Source organism: Poecilia reticulata, linkage group LG19, assembly GCF_000633615.1.
Source record: "Poecilia reticulata strain Guanapo linkage group LG19, Guppy_female_1.0+MT, whole genome shotgun sequence".
Taxonomy (NCBI): Eukaryota; Metazoa; Chordata; class Actinopteri; order Cyprinodontiformes; family Poeciliidae; genus Poecilia; species Poecilia reticulata.
Genome location: NC_024349.1, coordinates 5,547,766 through 5,568,243, shown reverse-complemented (window position 1 = coordinate 5,568,243; position 20,478 = coordinate 5,547,766). Strand labels below are relative to the sequence as shown.

General features: G+C 38.2%; 2 protein-coding genes and 1 long non-coding RNA gene across 5 annotated transcripts in view; all 3 read right to left on the bottom strand.

Moving 5' to 3' along the window:
• Window positions 1-350: 350 nt before the first annotated feature.
• Window positions 351-5,850, bottom strand: LOC103481258 (ras-related protein Rab-5C). 2 transcript variants are annotated; one of them, XM_008436630.2, is made up of 5 exons: window positions 5,746-5,850; window positions 3,599-3,896; window positions 1,924-2,075; window positions 553-675; window positions 351-471 (listed from the first exon to the last, which is right to left on the bottom strand). In XM_008436630.2, the coding sequence occupies exons 2-5, from the start codon at window positions 3,765-3,767 to the stop codon at window positions 370-372; spliced, it is 546 nt and encodes a 181-aa protein (XP_008434852.1). In that variant the 5' UTR covers window positions 3,768-3,896; window positions 5,746-5,850; the 3' UTR covers window positions 351-369. The 2 variants fall into 2 exon arrangements, with proteins under 2 accessions (XP_008434852.1, XP_008434853.1); XM_008436631.2 differs by having other exon boundaries at window positions 5,688-5,778.
• Window positions 5,851-6,909: 1,059 nt separating this feature from the next.
• Window positions 6,910-8,832, bottom strand: LOC103481257 (uncharacterized). Its single transcript, XR_001777621.1, has 4 exons — window positions 8,714-8,832; window positions 8,530-8,611; window positions 7,187-7,297; window positions 6,910-7,101 (listed from the first exon to the last, which is right to left on the bottom strand). It is a non-coding gene; the product is annotated as an uncharacterized LOC103481257 (long non-coding RNA).
• Window positions 8,833-13,561: 4,729 nt separating this feature from the next.
• kcnh4b (potassium voltage-gated channel, subfamily H (eag-related), member 4b) overlaps window positions 13,562-20,478 on the bottom strand; it is a 53,458-nt gene continuing 46,541 nt past the window's right edge. For both annotated transcript variants that reach the window (XM_008436626.2, XM_008436627.2), the window contains 2 exons: window positions 18,561-18,637; window positions 13,562-16,933 (listed from right to left, as the gene is read on the bottom strand). In XM_008436626.2, the coding sequence (XP_008434848.1) occupies window positions 16,010-16,933; window positions 18,561-18,637 (1,001 nt within the window). In that variant the 3' untranslated portion in view covers window positions 13,562-16,009. The remainder of the gene's footprint in view (window positions 16,934-18,560; window positions 18,638-20,478) is intronic.

Sequence of the window (20,478 nt, the reverse complement as noted above, 5' to 3'; positions counted from 1 at the left end):
TAAGTTTGTTTTAATTTGTGATTAATTGATTTATTGATTACAACTTTAGTTTTGATTCCTAATGCTGTTGATGTCTGAGCGTCTTTAAAAAGTCTTACATTCATTAGAAAAATAATAAGTTGGCCTATTTAGTGTTTCATATTCGATGTAGTTTATTTTTCTCTTCAGACAATGAGAAAACYCTCTTCTAWATCCTYCATTTAYAATTTAAACTACATATGACTGCAAACAAATGTTAATCACTCTGAAAGTTTAGACTTCTTAGTTRCCACCCCCACYATTTTCTTCTCATGAAATTCAATCCAATCAGTTTTCCTTGTGTTAATCAGCTGCTACCAAAAATATCTGTTGGTGTTGAGACCTGACTCACTACTTACCGATGGCCATAAAWATTTCATTGACATTCATCGCAGTCTTGGCTGAAGTTTCCATGAAGAGCAGACTATTGTCGTCAGCGTATGTTTGCGCCTCCTGCAAAGATTATTTGTCAAGATTTGATTTGAGAATATCATCGGTGTAAAATATTTCAGTGGTATTATGAAATCTTCGCACCTGAAACTCCACYGCTCTCTTGTCAGCGATGTCCGCCTTGTTGCCTGCCAGAGCGATCACGATGTTGGGGCTGGCCTGCCTCTGAAGCTCCTTCACCCAGTTTTTYGCACGTGTAAAAGTGTCCTAGTAAACCAGTTGACTGGATTAGCACGATTCTGAAGTTTCAAGATGTTTTCAAGTGAAGGGAAACGTTTTCATCACACAGGGAGACATCAGGAAGCCACAACACACATCGACGCAAATCAGACAAAAATGGTGTCAAACGTTTGTGCCGCTGTCGTTTTAAAGACTTTAAGAAAGGTTTACAGAGGTCATGAAAGGTCAACACCTTGTACATATCAAACTGTTAACTGTGTTAATCAAACTACCGTATTTTCCGCACTATAAGGCACCTAAAAACCTTCAATTTCCTCAAAAGCCTTATAATCCAGTGCGCCTTATATATGGACCAATATTGARCCACAACAGGTCTAGCAGCTACGGTAAGCAGCCGCCAACTTCATTTTCGCCTGTAGAAGAAGAAGCGCGCRGTGCATGCTGGGATAGTTGTCAGAAYGCTGGTTTGTTAATAAAGTTTGACTGACCTATSTATCYAYCTAYRGACCTGATAATCAGGTYGTCTGCAGGTCATTTAGCRCCACGTTCTCCACCAACATGCTGTGCGCCAACGRAGAAGGGTGACCATCGTCCGGCCGCGCCCCGGCCCAGAAGGTTCTACTCGCCRACCCGAGTCGGACTGTTTTGTTGACATTCTTTACGTCAACAAAGTGGCTTTAGACATTCATCCTTTAGTGCAGCTCCATCTMGTGGATGCATAACGTAACTCCAGCCTCTACTGTAGCGTCTATTCTATGCTCCTTATAATCCGGGGCGCCTTATAGTGCGGAAAATACAGTACGTTTGTGCAGCAAATATCTTGTTTGTGCTGCTTTGGGTGTGAAGATATTAATGAAACTTGAAGGTAATTTTACAAAATCAAAATTACCTTTAAACTTTCATTAATATCTTCAAAGCCAAAGCAGCACAAACTAAATATTTGCTGCACAAACATAATCGAGTTGACTGACACCAATTTTATCTGGTTTGATGAAGGTGGAGGGCTTGTTGGCCTTTCATGACTTCTGGAAACATTTCTTAATATCTTTAAAATGATAGCGTCAAACAAAACGTCTGATTTGAAGAAGGTGGGAGGCCCAACTTCACTCCGGTCATCCTACAAGGATTCATGTTTCAGAATATCTTGCAAAATCAAAGTAAAACTTTCAGTCTTCTAGCTTAACATCATCTTTTAATCAGATTGCAATTAATTCAACGACTAAAAAAACCCATCTCTGTTCATTTCAACTCTCTAATCCTGCATCTGATACCCACTGTGTTGGTGATGTCGTAAACCACGATGGCTGCCTGAGCGCCTCTGTAGTACATCGGGGCGAGGCTGTGGTACCGCTCCTGACCCGCTGTGTCCCAAATCTCAAACTTCACAGTGGTGTCGTCCAGACAGACCGTCTGAGTGAGGAACGCAGCTGAAGGGCAAACAGCATCAATATGTTCCGATTAATACTTGAGGTTCAGAGGAAAGATCGGGCGATTAGACAGTCGGATCAGGTTGCATTGTGTCTACTAGAGGTGGGCAAACGTTTTCAGAATGAGTTTGGTCGGGATTACAGGGATGGAAAAGCGTTGAGATGCCGGCCTGGTGTCAAGAAAGGCAGCAAAGAAAATTTCACCATGAAAAACATCAAGAACAGGCTGACATTCTGCAGGATGGACCAGGATTTTTTATGGTCTGAATGGTAGTTTAATCATGTCCTCTGCTGAATACAAGCGATTAATCGATTATAGAAATAGTTGTCAACTAATTTAATCTCTAACTGGAATATACAGACACAAAAAAATAGTAATTTGCTGAAAGGAATGGCGTGTTATTGCACTTTAAGAAACAAAATGCTTATTTTCTTATTTAAAAATGAATGTAATTATTTGTTCATTTGTGTCTTTTCATGTATTTTTAATTTGGAAATAAAATGCAAATGAAATGTGTCAATTTTTTGATCTGATTAACATGGTAATCATCAGAATAATCAATAGATTACTGAAATAATCGTTAGTTGCTGCTCTGGCTGAATCCCATGTGGTTAGCTCTCATCACTAATTTTGACTAAAACATTGGCAAAAATAAAGAAAGCAAATAAAAAATTACTCAAAGAACAACTGCATGACAATCCAGGAGCAATTTGGTCCAGACCGTGATAACTTTATGGCTCAGCGACTAAATTGTAGGCAAAAAGACGCTTAAGATGTTAGTATTATTCATATTTGGATATATACATCTCAAGCCATTGAAACTTATAAAATGGGTATCACTTAATCACAGAACATCAATGAAACAATTAACAACGAGGAAATAAGGTTGGTGGAAAACATTTCTGACATTCTCAAACGTTTTGGCCAAGTCTGTAAATCCATCCACCCCTTGGTGGGGTCAGAAGAGTTGCTGGTGCCTCTCCAGCTAACGTTTCGGGCGAGAGGCGGGGTCACCCTGGACAGGTCGCCAGTCTGCTGCAGGGCAACAGAGAGACACACAGGACACACAACCATGCGCACACACACACTCACACCTAGGGGCAATTTGGAGAGACCAATTAACCTGACAGTCATGATTTTGGACTGTGGGAGGAAACAGGAGTACCCGGAGAAAACCCACCATGCACAGGGAGAACATGCAAACTCCATGCAGAAAGACCGGGGCCGGGAATCGAACCCAGAGCCTTCTTGCTGCCAGGCAACAGCTCTACCAACTGCGCCACTGTGCAGCCCCAAGTCTGTAAATATAATCCTTTATTTAGCTAAAAAATAAATCATTGATATGTCTTCATTCCCCAAAGTGTAGTTTAATTTCAAATCAATAAGCACTATTATAATACAAAAACACTACAATACATCGCTGCTATATCTAGGTATATAAAATCAAACTGAAGACTTGTTTCTCTCCTTTAAAGACCTTCAAACTGCATCTCTCTCCATTTTTTTATCAGTTTCTTTTTACCTCCGATTGTGCTCTCCTGGAATTCGTGGAACTGGCCTTTAACRAAGCGCAGCACTAAGCTGGACTTGCCCACGGCCGACTCCCCCAGTAGCACCAGCTTAAACTGGCAGATTTTGTTTGCCGCCGCAGCACCATTAGGCCGATTTGCTCCACCGCCGCGCCCAGCCATTGGTAGTCAGAGGAACTGCAGGTCAGCAACGTGTGACGTCGGGTGCCGAGTCCGAGGATCAGCGATGGCAGCGATCGCACTACTGGAGGGGACACCAGATGGATCGCGCCACAGCGAAGAGTTTAGGTCCTTGACAAGAAAAATAAAAAGATTAAATTCAGTGGTGGACAGAGATTCAGCCAGAAAACTTTCTAAACCTGGTGCTGACGTCATTCATCCAGTCGGCTGCCATGTTTTTGAGTTAAAACATGTTTAAAGTTGACAGGAAATTTGAAAATATTACCTAATAGTTATGCGATTTTGGAAGATTGGAAGATTAATAACTAAACACCAACTATAAAGTCTTAAAAAAAGGCAATAATTAAAAGATAAATAAACAAAAAAATAAATAAATAAAGCTAAGCCTTGTGGGGGCACAAGTAAAGCCTGGTGGCCCGCCAGGCTTTTAATACACTGAGAGAAACCCTGGATGGAAATAGGAAAATTTTAGATTTATAGTCACATATTTAATAAGGCATTGAAACCTAAAAGACCAATATTAATTGATATTACTTTGATTGTGTGGAGCATAGAGTAGCACAATGCCACACAACCTACTGCTGTTCATTACTGATCAGCTGGCTGAAAGAAGCCTGACACATTTTACATTTGGTTTCAAGAAAAACCAATTAGGAAGACTGGAAATATTTCTGGTATGTTCCAGTTAAAACCTACAAAAACTAAAAACATAAATTTAAATTTTGTAATAAAATAAAAACTAGAGCTAAATTAATGCTAAATAAATATACACTTACATTTCAAAATAGTCAAAACTAAATGTGTCAAACTCAAGGCCCGGGGGCCAGATCTGGTCCGCCGTAGCTCTTTATACGGCCCTCTGGACTCCAGATTACATCAATAAGTCCTTCCAGTTCATCACACACCCTCAAAATTCACACAAAAATCAACAGATTCCCACTTTTTTTTCTGATTTCACTGCAAATTTTTCTCAAAATTGGCCACAAATATTGAGTTTAATTGACTGCTGCTTGAACTAGATCATGCTTTTGTGTAAATAAAATCACAATCCATTAGTTTTTACAGTGCAAATAAACAATGATGTTTTTATTCCTGTGTACTACATTCATGACGTCAAACAAGGAAGTTATGAGGCTGTGTTGCTGTGTTTATTTGTCTGGAAGTGAGATTGAAATACATGCCAACAGCATTTGCCATCTTTGTTCTCGTTTTGTTTAGATTTGTCCATTTGAAAAGCGGTGGGGGGGAAAAACAGCTTATCTTTTCAAAACACAATTAAAATCTGACTTTCGAATCGAGTGCAAATAATGTCGGATAAACATATACCAAAAAAAAATAAAACACAGAATTCATGATTTCCACTTAATTAATAAAATAAAACTGCAATTCGGAAAATACAGTGACGGTAATGCAGAAAGAGTTTTAATTAAACGTTAGCAAAGGTCGGGTAACGAGTCGTTTCTGCTGTACTTTGATCACAATGTTTTCGTTGATATTGTGCAAAGCTAAATGTTAATGAACACCAAACAATACCACGGCTTCAGCTGCCAAGTTACATCGAAATAGACCAGAAAACATCGCTAAACTCCTAAACTATGACAGAGCATCTACAATAGAGGAAACTGGCCACACACAGCTAGTTTCCGTCTCAAAGCTGAGCTTTAAACCTTTCACCGCAACTCTCATGAACAAAATATTCTATTTTATCTCAAAACCACAAACAAACTTCAAGCAAATCGACGGTGAAACGTCCCAACGCATTTTGTTAAACTTTAACCGTGTGAGCGAACTGAAACAACAGCAGAAAATTAGCTCCGAGGCTAAAGCTCGATAAGATGAGTTAGCAGAGCTAAACTAAAACATCCCCCGGCACAAACAAAGAGCCAACAGAGCATCTCTTACCAAGGAAGAAAGACTACACCGATTCTACGCACCCAGTACTTAATTATGCGAGTCTTACCCCTTGTAAACAATTTCTCCAATAACAGTTTCAGGTCCACTAAATTATTCGCTTCCGCTTTGTGGGAGCAAAACACTTCCTGGATTCTTCAGTCATGTGACACAAGATCAGAGCCAATCAGATAGCACGTGGTGCAGCTACGTTTTTAAACGGAGAGAAGAGAAAAAAGGCAAAAATAAATAAAAATTTAAAAATAAAATGCCTTTTATATAGGCTTAATTGTAGCTAATCAACATCTCAAGAATTGTATTTTAACATTTGGCCTTAAGTTAACCACATTAATACTTTAAGGGCTCATGTTGATTTAGAAATGCGAAAAAGTTACTAAATATCTTAGGGGCTCTGTAAAATATATATAAAATAAGAGCCCACTGCACTGAACCCCATTGAAAACCTCATGATTATTCCACCAAATATTGATTTCTGAACTCTTCCTGAGCTAAAATATTAGTACTGTTGTTTCTAAATGAATATGAACTTGTTTTCTTTGCATTATTTTAGGCCTGAATGAACTGCATCTTTTTTATTATTTTGAGCAAATAAATACTACATTTTTGATTGGAATTTAAGAGATTCCAAGGTTGTTAGTAGTTCATAGAATAAAATAACAATGTATATTTTGCTCAACCTATAAAACGTAAAAAATCAGAGTGGTTCCTTCATTTTTTTCAGAGCTGAATATCATATAAATATATTTTGTAGATTGGTTGGCATGTCATACCAAAACAACAAGAAATACAAATGTCATGTTTGTTTTTTGTCTCTCGGTTTCTGGTTTTTGTAGATGACCTTCTTCTAATTGCAGACATTACAGCTATGTCTTTTGGTAGATATTGTCTACGGTTTATGTGATATTCAGCTTTTTGCGAACATTTTTGGTCCCACTGAAATTAATGTAACATCCCATAATTTCAGATAAACTCCGTGCCCTGACACAGCTTATACTTCCAAATATTCACACTTTGAAATGCCATTCAAACTTTAAAATGTAGTCATACACTTCAGTTACTTCTGTTTATTTAAGCTTTTTCATATGTTTTACAGATTTAATAACACTTAGGATTGCCATATCTTTGAGGATTTAGAATCCAAACCAATGTTTTATGTTTTACATTTTTTTTATGTATTTATTTTTTGATTCAATTGCAATAATTCACCACAAGGTGATAGTAGAACTGAGTTTTATTGTGATATTGCACAAACACACAATCAATCGAAGTGTATTTTCAGTTTAAATCGTTCTCAGTTTGAATCAGTTGCAGAGGTCGGTGCTGCAGCAGCTGGCAGATGACAGGCCGGGATAGTTCACCTTCCTGCAGTCGCTTTCCCTGTAGCAACCCCTGAAGTAAAAGGGCTCTGTGAAAGCAAATGCAAAAGATAAAGAGTATTGGAAGCTTTCTTTTCCTGACGGTTTTTGCAGATGGTCTCGCATAAAACTTACGTGGTACGCCGTAAAAGTTGGCACTGATGCAGACACTGTCAGAGGTGATGCAGGTCTCTATAGAACTTGGACATCGTCTTTTACCACCACAGTGACACCTCAAGGCTTCATCTAGAAGAAAAATCCTTTTTTACACTTAAACCTTCATAAAAATGAGCAAAAATACAGAAAAAAAACCCCAAAAAACAAATATGTATCAAAGGCTACGATCACACTGCAGCCTGAAGTTAAATCTGATTTTTTTTTTTTTTTTTGCCCTGGTCGTTCACGTTTCCAAATACTGTATAAGCGACCCGTATTATGTGATCTCCAGTATGAACTAAACGAGGTGAAAGTGTCACACATGCGCAGTAGAGGGCGCAATTACGTCACACATAGAGCGCGTGCTTAGTGTTTTGCCAACCGCCGTTAAAAAGAAGTAACGCTTTTGTGAATGTCCAGAAGAATCACTTAATCATCTATTTTTTTCTTGTCCCTTTTCTTCTAAACTATGGGGTGATATTAAAAGGTGGCTGTCCCTTAAAATTGAAGACATTCCYGAGATTAACATCAGCCATGTTTTATACTATGTTGATGGTCTTGATAGTAAAATATCTGATATGGTCAATATTGTCTTTTTGCTTGTTAAATATCATATACACTGCTGTAAATGGAGAGGTTCTACCCCTTGTTTTGTTTTTTTTCTCAATCAATTTAAATTGTATTACACCTCATTGAAACTTTTGAAGTCTGTTTATGCAAAAAAAGTAACTACAAGTATCTCTGCTCTTCTTTTGTTTTAACTCTCTTGCTTTAATTCATATGCCTTTGTGTCGTTGTCTTTAGTTTTTAGCCCCACGCCTTGTTTATTTCTTTATGTAACTATGCTGCAATGTTCTTTGTATCTCAACGAGTCTTTGTATACTGTTTGTTATTATCATTTAAAAAAAAAAAAAAAAAAAGAAGTAACGCTTGTCAGTGTTTGCGGAAGTAAACGTGTATGCTAACGGTGGAGCATAGCTTGGATCTGAGCCAGCATATTAACAACTTAATCCTTATTATTTTCCGCCATGATGGTTGTTTTTCTTGGGCGTATCAGGACGCAGAGTAGTGACGTTTGTCGAGTGTCAGTGACGTTCAGGTCGGATCATCCTTTAAGGACATCGTATCCGATTCAAATGTTCGGTCACATTTGAATCAGATTAGTATCCGATATCCAAGTGGCCCTGGGTCGCATTTGAAAAAAATCTGTCCTGTGTTGTCCTGTGTCATAAAAAGGTCAGATACGGGTTGCATAAAGGTAAAGAAAAATCTGAATCTGAACGCAGCCTAATAAACAGATATAGAGAATCACAGTTACTTACTTTGGCTGATGAGCAGCAGCACAAAAACAGCAAAAATAACAGCCTTCATGTTTCACGGTCTCTGTCTTGTCTGTGCAAGTTTCTGGAAAACAAAGAAATAATGCAAGAAGATTATTATATCTATTACTGCTCCAATTATTAATTGTAAAACATAATCCAGAGATAGAAAACGCATGCAGCTAACCTGGTAAATTGTCCTGCTGGAATGCGAAATGTTAACTGTACACCAGTCAGATCAGAGGAGTCCTTTTATTGTACCTTAATTGCCCAAGCGACAATTTTTTAAAATGTTTTTTCCAGAGTGTTGCAATGCTGGGCCGGGGTTTCAGAAAAACACACATTTACACAACTGTTTCACATACAAAATGTCCCGTTATTGATTATTTTGTCAGTGCAAGCACGTCTCTGCGTAATCAAGTGAGCAGTAATGATTTTCTTTTTTCTGTGAGAGGAAATTTGTTGCACAAAAACACGTTACTGACTCAGAATGGATGAAACCACACATGTACAGGGCTGACATGTTTTTCAGCAGATTTTTTATGTTTCCAGGCCTTTTCTGTATCTCTTTCTGTCACCAGAATATAATCTTCTTGACTTTTTTAAATGCATAAATGACAGATGTTTAACTCACAAATTTTGAATAAATTTGGCCGTCAGTACAAAAGTAAAGAACATCTAACTAAAAGAAAATGTCAACTTTTCCAAAATGCTGCAAAATAAGAATAAAAAAATGATCATGTTTATCCACGCTTCCCTTCACCGACTCCTTGTTAAATTTAGAAAATAATTTTAAAAATGTACAAATTGTGCCTTTAAAAGAGTCAGATGTTGACACTGATAAGTTAATTATTAGTAGACTGTACTTGTTTTTGATTCAGCCGTGTAACTGTGTTTTTTCCTGATTTTCACAGTCCCAACTGCCTGGGAAAGATAAATAACTGTTTCAAAGTCAACATAAAAATATCTTAATTTGTCCATTAAAACTATAATGAAAGCAGAGCTCGTCATTTCATATTGCACCACAACAATTTACGTTTTTTAATGTGTACATGATGTTCTAGCTAACATCTGTAGAGGTAAATTACATAAGAACATAATCTTCAAAAACATTTTTTATTAACAGAATCTCTTTAAGGGACTTTCAAAGTGAGGTATGCCAAGATAATTTCAGAAAATTCTGCACACCTACTTTATTAACAACTATCCATCCATTTTCTTTACACCCTTGTCCCCTAATGGGGTCGGGAGGGTTGCTGGTGCCCATCTCCAGCTAACATTCCGGGCGAGAGGCGGGGTCACCCTGGACAGGTCGCCAGTCTGTTGCAGGGCAACACAGAGACACACAGGACAAACAACCACACACACACCTAGGGGCAATTTAGAGAGGCTAATTAACCTGACAGTCATGTTTTTGGACTGTGGGAGGAAACTGGAGTACCCAGAGAAAACCCACGCATGCACAGGGAGAACATGCAAACTCCATGCAGAAAGATCAGGGCTGGGAATTGAACCAAGAGCCTCCTTGCTGCAAGGCAACAGCTCTACCAACTGCGCCACTGTGCAGCCCCATTAACAACTAATTCACAAAATGAAAACTTATTTTTAAATTGTACTTTTAAGGACCAAATGAAGAAATGTTCTTTGTTTCTGAAGTGAACCATGGATCCACAATGAGCAATAAAACACTGCAAACACTAATGAAATAAAACTAGAACTAATACAAAACACACATTCAGACTAAAACGCATCTTATTAAGGATCTCAGTGTGCAACAAGGCACGTGTCGCACATTTGACAACTGAAAATTTTGAATCATTTTCTAGTTTAAAGTGAACATCTGGGGTATATTTGTGCATATTACCAGCACACTGAAAATATGTCAGAACAATAATATTTATAATAATAAATTAATCTTGTTTTTATGTATTTGATTTTCCATTTCTGTCTCTTTTTAGTAGATAAAAATGCTGAATGCACCAAAGCATCTGCGCCTTTTATGAACAGTGAAATAAATAAAACATTTTAATTGTGTGCATTTCAACACACGATGGCGCAATTGCACAAGAAAAAAACAACAACTGTGTTTCTCTCAAAAAAGATCACAGAACGACGGATTCGGACATAATTGGCAATAAATAAATAAATGGCTTGATAGAGTAATTTAAGTACTAAATGTACTAAAGTACAGTGTAAAATAAATAGGTATAATTTATTTAATATGATCTTTTTATGTTTAATAGAATGAAGAAGTCTCCAGATGATCTGTTTTAGCTTTTTTTATTAACACAAACACGCATCGTGTTAGTCTGGATGTTTAAGAAAATGCAACTTAAAAACTGTCAAAATCCCAGCAAATTGTTTACATCTTTCACCAATGTAAAATATTTGAAAGATTAAAGATAAAAAAAAAGATTAAAGAATTACAATGCAGCTATTTCACAAATTAATTGACAAAGTTTCACTCAAAATGTTTTTTTTTTAAATGCTTTCTGGAAAACAAGCTTAACTTCAAGGCCAAATATGAGAAATAATTAAAAAAAAACAGCTTCACTATTGTTTACTCCAACAAAAATGTTCAAGGTTTAAAATATAAATATAGATTTTTTTTTTTTTAAATGACTGGATTTGCCAAAGAGTCTCAAGTCATTTTATTTTATTACTCCTCTCAAGCTTGTGGTGAGGCTGTTTTTGTCACATGGGTGCATTAAAGGTTTAATCCTCCCAGAAACAAGTTAAATCGCTCCTTTAATCACTTTCTGTTTCCCTCAGTGGGCTTTGCTGCTGCTTTCGCTTGAATTTGCCTCATTTCTGGTGAGTTCTGCTTAATTTCTGGCCCGGATCTGTTTCTCTGTTTTCTGTTAAGTGTATTAATCTCTTGTTGTCCTCAGAGTCCCTGAGTTTTCCTCAGATCGCCGTGTCACCATAGCTCTGTTCGGTTCTTTCTCAGATTCTCTGTACTCTCACTGATTGCTCGGCCTTGGTTTCGTTCTTTTCCATCTTCGTGAGATGACACCGTGTCACGATGCAGGCGGCGAGGCATAATAATACCCCATCGTACTATCAATGCACTGCATCTGCCTTTCATGAGCTGAGATTATAGTGCGTCTTAATGTATCTGATACACTAAACTAATCTGATCTCTGTTTAAATCTTAAGCAGTTTCCCTGTCCTGTTGTTTTGCCCCTCCAAAAAAAACGTATCTTTTCCCTCTTGAATATTCTTTACAAAGTCGTCTTTACAATTTCTGGTATTCATTTGTTGAGATAAGAAGAAATAAACAAGTGGCTCTGTTAGTATATTCTTTTGATTAATTAGATGTAATCTCTGCAAAACTATTTTAATAATGAGACAGTTATGGAAGTACAGATGTCTGCAGATTTAAAAAAAAATAAACTGAGGAGAATTAAATTACAAATTATGCAAAGTTTACTGCCTGTTATATCAGACAAAGGTTCCTAAATCCGCAAAATAGAAAACACTAGTCAACAACCAAAAGGTTGTCTGGGTTTTTTCAACTGTTTTTGATAAGCTGAATCCAAAACTCACATTGGTTTTGCTCAAAAAGTCAACTTTCAGATCTATGGAGCAACATGAGGATCGAAATGCATGACTTGTTCTCACATATGGATAGTTTTCTTGAGAATCTGGGATCAGTGAGCAGAAGAAAGTCCATCAGGATAGAAAAGAGACGGAGAATTTTGCACAATGAAGACATAATGTTCAATTCGCGTGGACTTACCCTTATCAGTTTTTATTATATCATTTAATTAATGCACTCTGATAGAAAACAATTTTTTTCTCCTAAAACCTTTTTTGAATGAGATATTAACAGAAATTAACTGACAATGTCACAAAAATGTCATCAATTTAGTCTAGATCAAATTAGAATAAAAACCTGACCTGATTGAGAAAAATGAATGTCATTTTTGGACTCAGAGGTGCAAAATAGTCCTGATTCAGTTGACAAATATAAACAAATTTTTTGTAACCCAGTGTAATTAGTCTCTCTCTGAAGAATATTTCCACTTCTTTTTAGAGTTTGTGAAAACTTAGTAAAAATATACAGAAATATGCATTTGCTCAAGTCTTTTCTTTTTCCTGTCTTTTAAACGTGATACATGCACAGTAATGGTGATGGTTTTCAGCAGTGGCTGAAAAACCAAGTTAATCTTATAGAGCACAGGAATCATTTTCAACTTATGTACGTCCATCCATCCATTTTCTTGCACCCTTGTCCCTCGGTGGGGTCCGGAGGGTTGCGTTCCGGGCGAGGGGCGGGGTCATCCTGGACAGGTCGCCAGTCTGTTGCAGGGCAACACAGAGACACACAGGACACACAACCATGCACACACACACTCACACACACACACACACCTAGGGGCAATTTGGAGAGGCCAATTAACCTGACAGTCATGTTTTTGGACTGTGGGAGGAAACCGGAGTACCTGGAGAAAACCCACCATGCACAGGGAGAACATGCAAACTCCATGCAGAAAGACTGGGGCCGGGAATCGAACCCAGAACCTTCTTGCTGCAAGGCAACAGCTCTACCAACTGCTCCACTGTGCAGCCCCATTTATGTACGTTATTCACAAAAATAAATAAGTAAAATATAAAAAAATAATAGTTTCCACAGGTAGAAATCTCTTCCAAATAAATGTAACTGCAGCATTGATACACACATTAATGCTGCATATGTTGTTGTTTAATAAAAACAACATATTCTTCTAAAAACCGTCTGATAAGTCTCCCAAATGTAACCATGTGGGGTTTGTTAAACTTTATACTCCAACAGAATCAGTTTGTTTTGGCCAGATTTGGGAGAATATTATTACTATTATCATTTTATCTTTTTTTTTTTTCAAAAACCACTTTATTTGAGTCAAACATGAACCAAAGACTGAATTAGTCCCCAAAAATGTTAAGCATAATGTAGTAGGATCTGTGGTGTTGTGGGTCTGCTGATTGGCTCAGTCAGCAGGATAATGAACATTATTATGCAGCCAACACAACGCAGTAAAGATACTCAGGATTCGGTCTCAGTTTTTATTTTGACAACCAAGGAGAAACTTTCAGAAAGAATAAAATACTTTTAATTAATCAGGAAAATTTGTGCTTCCCTCTGAGGAATTTGTGTGGATGAACACGATTTGAATGTTTCAGTTTAATATGGACATGTATTTTGTATTCTTCAGCAGACGCGTATTTTGAACGCTTACTACAGAAAATATTGTGAAATTAAAATTTTAAATATACTTAATTTGACAGTGTGGAAATGTATTTAAATGTCCAGATCATTTGCAGGGCATAGAAAGTAAAAGTTCAGTGGATATACAGCAGTCTGAAAAGAAAATGCTGAATTTTGGAAAGACGTTCAATAAAATAATAATAAAAAAAATTAGACAATCTATGCAGTGCACATATTCATACATGCAAAGTGAGGCATGCCATTGTAATTCCTCTCTATATGAAAATATCCAATAGCTCAGACTCACTTCCTGTATAAATACAGTATTTGTGTACACAATCAATAATAGATGTAGAAATGTAGAATGCTTACACACTTTTCCTTAGGAAAAAGAATAAACAACTTTTACCATGCAAGAGAGGTAACAGGTTTCATAGATGGCAAAATGTTTGAGGACGCTGGAAAAATATACAACATATACTGCGGCTCCTGTGGCGGAGCTGAAGACACACTTCAGTAAAGCCGATATAATGCACAAAAACATGCTGTTGCATAGAAAGTGACAAATGCAGGAGCCCGAGAGTTAGGATGGTAACAAAAAGTACAGATTAACAATCTGCTAGCGATGGATTAAATACTGTATGAAGATGCATGTCGATAAAGTGACAATAGATACGTTTCCATTACAAATGTGCGCAAACGTTTTCCGGAAAAACACAATTTTGCAACTGAGGTGTTAACATAAAATAAGAAATTGAATTAAGATCACAAATAAATAAGCTTGTTTATGTGCTCAGTCATTAAAATGAATGGTGATGATGGATCGAAACACTTATGGGTTGTATTAATATTTCAGCCAATGCAGTAGTGCCCATCGTCAGACATCAGCGTCGTAGGCTACGTTCACAATACAGCCTGAAGTGACTCAATTATGATTTTTTATTTTTATTTTCTTAATTAAAAATGAATTTCTTTTTGCGGTGGTCGTTCACGCTTCCAAATATATGAATTGTATGTGATCTCCTGTGTGAACTGCAAACGACCTGAACAGTCCCGCATGCGCAGTAGAGGGCGCAATGACGTCACAGAGAGCGTGCTCAGTGTTTTGCCAACCGCCGTTAAAAAAAGTAGTGCCCAGCGTTTGCGGAAGTAAACATGGATGCTAACGGTGGAGCTTATCTCATGATTTTGAAGTTGTCCGACCGGAGCCAGAACTTTTAACAACTTAACCCTCATCATAGTCCGCCATGGTTGTTGTTTTTCTTCCTGCTTGCGCGTATCAGGACGCGGAATAGTGACGTTTGTCGAGTATCAATGACGTTCAGGACCTGGCCGTTGAGACTCGGGTCTCATTTGAAAAGATCGGATAGTATCGCACCAAGCGGTCTGTATCGTTCGGGGAAAAAAAACCCCCGACCTGTATTGTTCAGACTGTCATGAAAAGGTCAGATACAGGTCGCATTACGAAAAAACAAAATCTTTACTGCGTCACTTCAGGCTGCAGAGTGATCGCAGCCTTATCTAGGCGGTGAGGGACAAGCTCCTTATATTATCGGGGCAGCTACATATATATGTACTGTTTTGGGAAAATTGAAGTCGGCGAGTTTACATTACAGCTACGGATTCAACAAACTCGAGTTTTGATGAATTGTCCGACACTGAGGGCTCTGGTGGAGCCAGCTGCATGTTGTCCAAGGAGGTCAGTTCCCACATATAAGTGCTGCTGCTGTATACAAACTGGTTGGGTGGGAAAAAGTTTTTCCATTTCAGTTTTGCAAAAAACACCAATTTTGATACGACTCACAAATCTATGGAAGCCGAGAGAGGACATTTTCCTAAATACTTTTCCCCGATGATTTTCTCAAGATAACGAGGTAATTTGAAATTTTTCTGAGATAACTTCCTGTTTTCCAAATACCATTTTCCCCGATGGTTTTCTAGAGATAAGGAATTAATTTCCTGATGGTTTTTGAGATCAGGAGTTTTAAATCTCATTCCAGCCTTTAGGAGCGTAACGGCCTGCATTGAAGGATGGAATGAGGTTTAACACACACACACTAATCATCAGGAATAACTCATTATCTCGAGAAAACCATTGAGAAATGAACTATTTATCTGAAGAAAACAGGAAGTTAACTTGCTATCTCAGGAAACCATTGGGAAAAAATGTATGTGGGAAACAGGAATTTAGAAATTGGCATGTGAATTTATTTACGCAATTCCAATTTGCGCAATTTTATGGTCAGTGGAAACGCAGCTACTGTTGCCAAGTCTAACTCAAAAGTGGACGCTTCAGTCTGTGAGGTCCAGGCACCATGACTGCTCGGTGCTCTGAGTTTGACCGCCGATGCTGGACCTTCGCGATGACATGCTCTCGCTGTCCCTACTTTCCACAGAGTCCCTGTTGCCCAGCAGACACTCCAAACTGGTGTGCTCTGAAGCAGAGGGGTCGCCCAGTGGGAGACGGGGCTCTAAAACATCCATCTGTGGCGATCCCGAATCCAGAGAGGAGTCGGACGGTTGGCCAGGCGGTGAAGAGGAGGTGGCAGGGAGGGAGGAGTGCGAGTCGTGGATCTGGAAGGTGGGATTGTGACCCAGAGCATCACTGGAGGTTTGAGGCGTTGGGTCCAGCAGGCTGTGTGTGGATGTACCTGCTGGAGCGCTGGACAGAAGGCAGGCGAATTCATCACTGTCACTGGAAGGCTGCAGACACAGCGTGGGATGGGACTGGCTGATGGAGGTGGGACCAGCACCGAGAGGTCGGGACTCATCCCGACTTGAATGACGCGCCAAGTCAGGACTTCCACCGACATGAAACAGAGATGGGCTGGTCCATACAGGTAAAGTCATGCTCTCAGTGCTATGGCATAAACCTAACTTAGATGAAGAGTTTAGTGAAAGTCGTAGACAGGCATTAGAGATTGGTGTGGTAGACTGGTTGCTATGGGACTGAACAGTTTCGCTGTAGCTCCACTGGGAAGCGACTGGTGCACTTTGGTGGCCCTGGACTTTGAGACTCTGCGGACTGGTATAAAGGCAGTAAGCTGTGGAGGTGCTGGGGGCCATGGGAGAGGTGGACACCGTATGAACAGAGTGAGGAGTTGAAAGACAGGGGGTTTTGTGGTGGTGGTCTACAGATACATGAGCCTGGAGGAGATGCATCATGTTGTGAAGGCTCTTGGTGAGTTCTGATACTTCTTGGTTTAATACGCCCACCTGTGTAGAGCACATAGGTATGTTACTACTACTAAAAAGGTTTTTACAGTAATGTCAAGCAAAGTACATTTAAAAGAATAGTTCAGAATTGTTGAAGTAAGGTTTGCATTCAGTTAAATCCAGTTGGAGGCTAAAGCTAGCAGCTACTCCAATAGAGGACCAAGATAAAGTGGATTTCTGCAGTCATTAAACCAACTCCAACCTCAAATACATCCCCGAGGTCAGTAGCGCCTGCAGCTGCACGGCTGTGCGCACCTCGACATTTAAATGACTGAGTGGTTGGAAAAGAGAACGAAGAAAGAAAACTCTCCAGGTTTCGCCTACATTGAAAAGTGCTATTAACAAACATGGAAGTAAAAATGGATCAAAACAAAATGTTTTTAGGTTTGGTAATTGAATTGAACTCAGATTGTAAGGAAGGAGGCCACCATCATATTCCAGTAACCATAAAAAATCCCGAACAGTTTAAATCCTTCAAGTCTTCCCAAAGGAGGGGAAATTAATCAGCTTGTGTGATTGAGGTCTATTTGGTGCCTGATGTGTGAATATAACCACGAAGATGTCCTAATGAGAGAAGAAGAAACGACGTCTGGAGGGAGGGTTGGGTCAGAAGATCCACCTTGGAGCTGCACTGTCCTGAGTTTTTCTGAGTCAGCACTCCTGATGTTCTTCTGCATTGCAGAAGTGCCCTGCTGATTAATTAATAACTTCTGACAGCACCTCACTGGGTCCATCTGGACGCTTACGCTGCACCGAATGTAACTCCATGTACAGTCAGATTAGGTGCAAAGCGTCAGTCAAATATATATAGAGTCAGAAATGATGCAACAAAATACAAAGCACTATTTCTGGCACCTCTGGAAAATGTTTGTTTTTTTAAATATACATCACAGATTAACTTGCTGATACTCCTTATATATATATATTTAGTGTTTAATATATTTATTAGGCGTTTCACATAAAAAAAAAATCACAATTCCAACACGGAAGAAAAATAAATAAACAAAAAACAACCAACATCCTCGTAAATGCAGCCACCTATGAGGTATGCAGCAAAACTAAATAAAAAAAATGTAACCATTGAGACTCCTTATATTTAATATATTTTTAAAAAATCATCACTTAAGATATAAGGCTCTTTGCTTTTAGTCACTCCTCAAAATGGGAAATACAAAAAACCAAGCAAGTTACCAACATGCCAACAGTATTTTGGAAATAAAACTAAAAAAAATAATAATTTCTGTTCTTTCATCACTAAACAAGAAAAATAATTGTGGAAATAGTGACATTTATTTTTGTGTAACTTGACAAGAAGAAAGTCAGAGAAAAAGAGAAGACACAGAAAATATACGTTGCTTTCTCCCCTAGGTTGTAATATTTATGTCCTCAAAATAAAGGTTGAAATAATACAAATAAAATTTAAAAACAAAAATAAATCCTGTTTTTATATAAGATTAATTTGCTTCAAGGCTATTCACACATTGCTACCAGAGGTGCCAATAAGTAAACAAAATCCCAATTTGTGCTTGTGTTAAAATTGGTTTTATATCATAATATATATTTGCAAAGGTAGAATTTCATGGCCATGAATCATATTTACCCTTAATCCTGTTTTAAGTCACTTTACCTTAAGATTTAGCTGAGCTATGCTCTCCTTCACCTCCTCCGTCTCCTGCAGCAGAGTGGCATTTGTTTGTGTCGTTTCTGCAGAATTATGAGAAAAAAATCAATCACATCACAGAAATGTGAGTTTTAATAGAACATTGTGGATCTATAGATTCAGAAAAGATGAAATTATTGCTGACTTATGATCTGTTCTGGTTAAAAAGTTAAAAATATTTTCATTTTTTTAACTTTTTCCATTTGTGAAAAACATTTGAAGTTTAAGGCCTCTGTGTTGTGAATTGTGTGACATGGTAACAGATTGTTAACCCAGAAATGTGGAAAAAAAGAATAAATAGTTTAGAATCTGCACAAATTGTTCTGTAGCAAGAAACTATATGGACAAATTTACAAAAATATGCACCTTGCTACGTTTTATTCACCTCCCTTCTGAAGCTGCTGTCCCTGCGACCCGACCCCAGATAAGCGGCAGAAAATGAATGAATGAATGAATGAATGAATGGATGGATGGATGGATGGATGGATGGATGGATGGATGGATGGATGGATGGATGGATGGATGGATGGATGGATGGATGGATGGATGGATGGATGNATGGATGGATGGATGGATGGATGGATGGATGGATGGATGGATGGATGGATGGATGGATGGATGGATGGATGGATGGATGGATGGATGGATGGATGTTCACATTTTTTATGCACACCACCTGCTTTTTTCTCTGGATCAATGACACAAACTGCACTGATAATACCGAGAGATAAACACACCAGAGTTTCAAACAATATGCAACTTTTTTTTGCCTCAGGTTGCAGTTTTCCCCACAAATAAGTGGCTGGAAAATGTTTCTTCACTGCAAACTCCAGATCCAGAAAGACTGAGACTCTCCTCATAATCTAAACAGAGCTGGTCTTTGAGAGTCCAATGCTTTTTGCTTTGGTTGCAGTTTACACAAATATAAATAAATATGTGAAGATTTGTAACTAAACCAAATTAAATGTGGCGAAATGGCATCAGAGCAGCTCTTGTGTGCGAAGTATGTGAAACACAAATGACTCTTTGGACATATTTAGCGGATATAAAAAGCTTTGTGACATCATCCCAGAGAGAGTAATTAGGAGGCACAGTGCACCAGGTGAACCATGAAAACAGACAATAGTTTGTATTTATGCTTTTGCAGGAGGTAGAGATTATTTTAAAAGGCCATATAATGGAACCAGATCCACTTCCAGCTTTAAAAAATTACACAAAAAATTATAAGAAGATAATGGAGGAATGAATGGCAGCCTTGTTAGTTTTGTACCTTTGTTTTAAAATAAGTAAGAGTGAATTTTTGAAGATTTTCAGAGAACCAGCACATAGTAAAATAAAATATTCCTCTCCATACGTTAGCTCTGATCAATGCTAAAGCATTTGTCTCTGTGAATTTGCTCTTCCTTTTCTCCTTGCTATAAATTACTAATGTTCCTCAGCAGCGATTATATGTGACATAACTTAATTTCTGCTACAATCTGAACCAAAATGCATTTATTCAGAAACATAAGATTTGGAACGTTAAAGGGGATCAAATCTCCGCTTGCAAACCTCTCTGCTCACTTGCTCAAAACCAAAAATTACCGTCGCCTGGCAACCTCTCAGCCAATAGAATGAAAGTGTTATACAGGGTGCGTTTGTTTTCTTCTAGTGAGTGTACCTGTGTGGCTTCTATCGATTATAGCACAAGTATCGGCTGAGCTGTTGCCAGGCGATGGTACKTTTTTATTTTGGGCGCAAGCAGAGAGGTTTGCAAGCGGAGATTTGATCCAAGCAGAGAGAAGTTTTGAGCGTGAGGAGAAAGCTTTGAGAGAGCACAGTGAATATTTGAAGGAGAGCAGAAGTTTTGAGTACAAGGAGTAAGTTTCAAGAAGAAAGACATCAA